The sequence below is a fragment of the Lissotriton vulgaris genome, chromosome 4_1 (assembly GCF_964263255.1).
Source record: "Lissotriton vulgaris chromosome 4_1, aLisVul1.2, whole genome shotgun sequence".
In the NCBI taxonomy this organism is placed as follows: Eukaryota; Metazoa; Chordata; class Amphibia; order Caudata; family Salamandridae; genus Lissotriton; species Lissotriton vulgaris.
The window spans coordinates 1988283018-1988289645 of NC_141691.1; the positions used below are offsets into that span (position 1 = coordinate 1988283018).

Consider the following 6628-nt stretch of genomic DNA (forward strand, 5'->3'; position numbering starts at 1 on the left):
ACAGTCAAGGTCATGATCAATTTTGTAGAAGTCCCACAGTTAAAAAGTTGCACTTCAGCTGCAAATTTAAACGTGATGCACTTGTTGAGAATGGCCATTCAAATATAGTCCTCTCTGTAAGACAGGGGAAAGTGCTTATGGTACTCATACGGAGGCTTTTTCCAACTGGCCAGTCTAAATTAGAGTGTACCTTGTTTCAAATGGCATCTGGTATAATGTGCTATGCCCTTTCTTTTTCAGGCCAACAAACAAACCTGCTGGGTCGAATACCTATTATTTTAGGCAAATGTAGGTCCTGAGAGAAGATCGCTTGTGTGATGCTGCTCCTTGGAGCTGCAATGCTAAGTTAGCAACAACATGGTTTATGCTTTGTGCTTCCAAAATGCCTTTTACTAAATACATTCTGAAAGAGTGATAAGCCCTGTCCGCTCTGAACCTCAATATCATCTTTCTAATGCTAGTGGGTTTGTTATCAAGGAGTTCTGGTGATAAACAGAATGATCCATTAATCCACGCAGGACAATGGTTGACAGCATACACGTATTGATGTTATATATTCAAGGGTCAGATACTTACCAAAACTCTGACTACTTAACTATCTGAAAATGAAGCACCTCTGGATTGGCTGATCCCTATAGGATGTTTACTCGTGTCATCCTTTAAAGTAACTTATTAGAGCATACTTTGTGTTGCACTGACATTACGCAGAACCATATAACTGTTATTTTCTATTTGAACATGCTGGAAGACCGACTATGATTTTCAAACACAGTTGCCAACATGGAAAATACTAATTACATTTATAAATGGTCTTGCTTATTGTTAATAATGGTGCCCCCTACATAGAGTGTGCTTAATGGACACCATTTTGTAGATCAAGAACAAATGGCTACAATGTCATAAGCACTAAAAAGTATACCGTTGAACATTTGGCAGATACTGGAATTTATGTGTGACAACAGTGAAGTTTATATTTTAAATGTGCACTATTACCTCTGGACAAAAATGCAGAAGTGTGGTAACTAGGAACGGGTGAGTTATTGTTCATACTTCATTTCTGCTTTCAGAATAGTGTTATGCACATGGCCATGAAATACTTACTGCAACAGTTAACGCTACAATTTCTACAGATGCCACATCCCTTAAAGCATCTACCTACCCAGAAATAAAAAACTAATTGCAGATCTTGAAACAGAAGATGGACAAACTGGCTACACACATAGGCAAAACACTGAATTGTACAGAATGCATTATTCAAGAGCCGAAGGGCATGAGAAACTGAATAGAAAACCAACTCAGCAAATAAATAGACAATCTCCCTCCTTCTGCCATCCTAGAGGTGTCCTGGCATGACATGACTCTTCCTCGCACAGGGGGATATGTCAGTTATGGCAGTCTGCCACGGAGTCCAGGAAGAGCATTCACACAAGCACACACCATCCAAATGCACCTCACTCAAGTGGCATCAGTGCTGCATTGAACTACGAAAATACCTTTGCATATATTACAAAGAACACAAAATTGAAGCGCACCAGTTACCACCCTCACTGTAAACAACTGTGAATCCTACCTAAGAGCTCTCCCTTGTTCAGTGCTCTATTGCATTCAAGCAAGGTTCACACTACACACATTCCTTTACATACATGTACATTCAAAATACAAGTTTTTTTTGGATGCAGACAATTTGATACCATTAACATTGTAACTGCAAATTAATCGTCCTTAAAACTAAAAACTAAGTTTCATTAGATGACCAATGCAGACTTTTGCTCCATTTCGTCTGTAAGTAATTGTTTATTCTCTGTGAGCCTTTCTGTGAAAACTAACCTAACTGTTCGCCTAGAACAAAAGAAAATGCATCCCGCTACTCGTTAACACTAAATAAGGTTATGATAGCTTAGCATTTAGTTGCTGCATGTCAACATACAATAAACTATGTAACAAGATTCATCAACACATAATGTTGGATCATACTTGTGGAGTACAGTCTAAAATGTGCGGAGACAATAACAGTGAAGAAAAGTTGTTTAATTGGCAGAAAAAGGTATACTGATAAGTGGGGTATATCTCCTCAACAATAAACCAGCTCTACAAAGCTGCACTATCTCTGCATCAACTGAAGTCAACGACATTCTTAGGAACTGCTACTGAAATCTGATGCTCTGGGTGCTGGCTGGGCCGCCAGCTTAAGTCGCTGGGCAGTAGTTATAAGGGAACGGAGTTGTACAAGTTTTAATGGCCCAACTTCCCGTGGGTCCTGCGTTTCTAGCCAGCGCAGAGCTGTTTCTAGTCCTTTTATTGCTTCACTTGCTGAAGGCACCAAAGCACCTTCTGCTTCGATGTCACTGCTTTCATCCTCGCCTGGTGTTTCACCAGCAATGACAACACTTATCACTGACTCGTCCATCCTGTCCTCCGCAGGGTCTTCGACCACTGGGATTACATCATCCAAATGCACCCATTCAGCCACATCCTCAAGTGTCAGTCGCTTATATGCCAGGGCAGCAAGATTGGCCAGATCTGAAAACACTTTGCCGTACTCCTCTCCATCCGTCTCTGCAGTTGGACTGGATTCAAATGCTGCCCTCAATCCAAAGAGCCAACACTTCTCAATACTTCCAGCCTGAATCATATTCCATGACTGCCCTGCAAGGTAAATCATATCCTTCAACATGAAGGACTTGACAAAGTCACAGGGACTGCTGTCACAAGAGACAACCAATTTCAGGAGCTCTCGCTTGTAAAGTTGCTTGAAAGAAGAGATCACTCCTTGATCCATGGAAGGGATTCTGTTTCTAGTGTTTTTGGAGAGGAACAAAACACGGATGTTGCCATCTGGAGTCTGCAGATCTTCATCAGTTGGTTGTGGTGGAACTTGGTTGACAAGTAGAACAGCTTTCTGTGCAAGGCAGCACCTTCTTAGATAACGTTTAACTCCTGGGACAAATTCGTCAAAGAACCACTCCCGTAAGAGTTCAGGGGTCAGCCAGGCATTCTTGCTATATCTGTAAACAGCAGGGAACTTGTCTTGGTTATGATGTCGAAGACTGGGAGGATCCTGCAGCTTTCCTACCACCAACGGCTTGAGCTTGTGGCTTCCTGTGAGGTTAGCAGCCAGCAAGATAGTGACCCTATCTTTCACCTTCTTAAATCCTCCCACTTGTTTGACTTGCTTCATCTCTTGCGTCTGGTCAGGCAGCAGTTTCCAATAAAGTCCTGTAATATTGGCATTATAGATCTGTTCATCGCCATATCCCCCATCACTCATCGGAATTTTGGGTTGTTCTGGATAAACCACGACTGGTTCAATTTCAGCTGGTTTGACTTCAGCCTCACCATAGATACGCTGACTTGATATACCATGCCTTTTTTGCCAACGCCAAAACCAGCCATGACTGGCTTTGAAAGTACAGTCTTCACCATAAATTTGCCTAGCAAAGGCTTCAGCCTGCGCTTGTATGATTGGACCGGATAATGGAATTCCTTGTTGGCGAAGAGCAATGAACCATGTGTACACTGCCCTATCAATCTCCTCTTCGTTGGCCAGTCTCATCTTCTTACGATGCGTGCCCACGTCACCACCAAGTTGGTCAAGAAACCACCGCAGCTTCTGTTCATCTTTCAGCCAGCCCCTCAATGTGCCCCCTGGCACCCCAAAATCGCGAGACACACTGGCCTGCCTCTCCCCATTCTTCACCCGCTCAATGGCCTGTAACTTGTCCTTGATTGAGTATGCTTTGCGAAAGGCCATTTTCACCATTGTGGGGGTGCAATCTGAATCATTAAGCGAGGGCTCAAGTACCTGCCCACCCTCGCATGCCATAGTAAGTAAATCTAAACAGTATGAAAATGTTATGAAAATTTCCACACAGAGATGTTGATTAATTTAGATTAGCTTACAAGAACTGCATGGAGATAATCACTGGTTGATCAAGGATCACCCACAATTAAATAGTTAAATTTCTAGTATTGAATGAATACATATTTTGTTTTACAGATAATTCCAGTAATCCATTAGTTTTGCTTTTGTTTCAAGTTAAAGACGCCGTATTTAAAAAAAGTTTGAAATCCACTGATATTCAAAATATTTTCTGAAACAAAACATCCACACTTATTCAATAATTGGCCAAACTTCTTTTGACTATTGCAGGTAATGCTGTTAGCGGCAGTCACAATTTGCTCTGGAAAGCATGCACAAAAACTAAGCCTGGAGAAGCCACTTGCTGATGCATTAACCTTCGAAGCGGATGTGCTTGTAATGAAAACTATAACCCAGGTGTGAACACAATCGTGGGATATTTATCTCTGCAGGAGCGTACATGTGATGATGGAAAGACCATGTTCTTAAAGTACTGGATAAGGGTTCACATTTTTTAAAGTGCAGCACTAGGTATTCATACCCAAAAGAAAGCAAAGCAGTCCAGATGTTGTGTGTAAGCAAGGCACCCACGCTTTGGGACACAATTTGGGCATTGTAACATGCCAGTAGTGCTAAAGGGGCTGTATTCAGAGGGGAGATATTGGATATCGCATTCTCATGGTGGCATTACCCACCTCTCTCCCCAAAGTTTTCTTCACCGAAGGTAGGGCTGGATACCAGTCGTACCACAGGAGAGGCACGAAAAGGCGAATGTAATTTCAATGAGCAGAAAGCAGCCTCCAAATTCACGCCATGATATGAGTGCCAATATTGACCATGTCTCCCGATGGAAAAGTAATGAACTGAAATGTAGCAAGCATTGGTGCCAGCCTCCAGGCTCTGGAACATGCGCACGGCTCTAAAATGTCATGGAGTGTATGTATGTTCTTGTTGGAAATATTGCCAAAGTAATACAAATGGCTGTTCTCAGCAAAATAAAGTAATTGTAATTCAGGGTAAAAAAAACCATTGGGTGATGGGTCTGGTACTTATGTTGTGTTTCCAGTGTTAAAGCAATGAGTTCGTTCTTGATGCCGACAGCTTCTTTTTTGTTAGTTCGGTGTTAGCACTTGTATCACTTGACATGCAGTGTGCTCAATTCACGCCCACTGTTGACGTTCTGAAGGACATGTCCCTGATGTAGGGCATTTATTTGGTGCAGCGTCCCTGATTATGGGAACGGATTTGAATCCCTGGAAGCACTTTAGACACCTTGTGTTTAAGTTCGGGAGGTGGGCGTAGAACCAGTCTCATGGATAGTGCCGGTGCGGTGTTCTCGGCCAGCTCTTGATGTGGTGGTGCGTGCAGTACATAACCCCATGTGTAGAATCTGGCGTCTCTGATATGTAGTATTCCCACATTAGGTCAGTGTTCACAGACTGGAAGAGTTGTTCCCTCCCGGTACAAAAATCGTGGGGTGCAGTATTCTTGACTTGTGGAGAGGCCAGTAGTTCACTTTTCAGACTTGGAGACAGCTACCCCCGGGGCAGGGCTTGGGAGGTAGTTTCCACCCTTCAGACAGGCCAGTTTCTGGTGAGATCCAGGCGCTATGCCACAATTGCAGGGTCCCTGCTCTGTAGAGGTATGCACAGCAGTCCCAGTCAGCCCCAAGATGCAGGCAGGGCCTTGTGACAGGCTCCACCGTAAGCCGACAGACATTGGCACTCCAAGCCTGGCCCCTACCCGCCGAGACCGAGCCCGGGACCAGGGCGCGGTATACACGGGGAGCGGCGGGCCCGGGGCCGCCGGGTTCACGGCTGAGACAATTGTTTTCCCTCTCCCCTTTTGTTCTTCTCTCCCACCGACTCCCATAGGGCGGATTTGGGCGAAGAGCGCAGGCGCCGCCTGTAGGGGCCGGAGGGGGAGTTGCGTTCACAGGATGTGGAAATAGGACTACAACAGACTGAGAATAAAACCTAGAATTCACTCTAATACGAGGCAACTGTGGCAGAATTGGACTGTTAGAAAGTGTTCTCAGATGGACATGGTAAACTGTGCATTTGAATAATAAAAATAAAGCACGACTAAGTAAACAATCTGGAAGAACCTACGCATTTAATCAATCCTTGCTTCTGATGGTTGAAACGGTATTGTTAAATTACAAGTAGTCATATATATCCATCATTATTCAACAGTCTTGCATATTTTCATGTCCTAGAAAAGTTACGTTATTAAACTAACTAAATAACATGTCGTTTTAAGATGGCCGCCGCAACAGCATGTAGAGTAAAGAAGCTGGTGGAACCCGATACATCATTAATCTGTATTTAAACTACTACGTCTATGTCTCCCAAGGCAATGCGGTGGCCATCTTAGATTGGAATTTTTGTCGTAGTATATCAAGAAATGACTGGGTAAACTGAAAGAAGACAGGATGGTATAGCTGCAGTGGTCTTCAAACTTTTTAATGCCGCGTCCCCGAGTGTAAAAATGTCTTCGTAGCTCTCCAACATACATTTTTTTTCACACTTGCTTTATAAAATTGGCAACTAAAAATATTTAAAAATTCGAAATGTTGCGCCTACAGGCATGCCAACATGTTAAAAATGAAAAGTGAGACAGTTTGAAAACAACTATCCGGGGAATGTATTTTTCCCATTGACTAATAATAGGAGTACTGCGATGAAAGACGCACGCCTATTATTCAAGCGCCTTCAAGATCCTCCCTTTCAGTGGGCGCTACATGCGGAGCGCACATTAATTGTACAA

At 43.3% G+C, this 6628-nt stretch overlaps 1 protein-coding gene across 1 annotated transcript; it reads right to left on the minus strand.

Moving 5' to 3' along the window:
- Positions 1-1774: 1774 nt before the first annotated feature.
- Positions 1775-5756, minus strand: TIGD5 (tigger transposable element derived 5). Its single transcript, XM_086966304.1, has one exon. The coding sequence runs from the start codon at positions 3821-3823 to the stop codon at positions 2135-2137; it is 1689 nt and encodes a 562-aa protein (XP_086822430.1). The 5' UTR covers positions 3824-5756; the 3' UTR covers positions 1775-2134.
- Positions 5757-6628: the final 872 nt, after the last annotated feature.

Excerpts from the sequence above, each read along its gene's own strand:
- TIGD5 (XM_086966304.1), bottom strand. The coding sequence starts at position 3,823 with ATGGCATGCGAGGGTGGGCAGGTACTTGAGCCCTCGCTTAATGATTCA.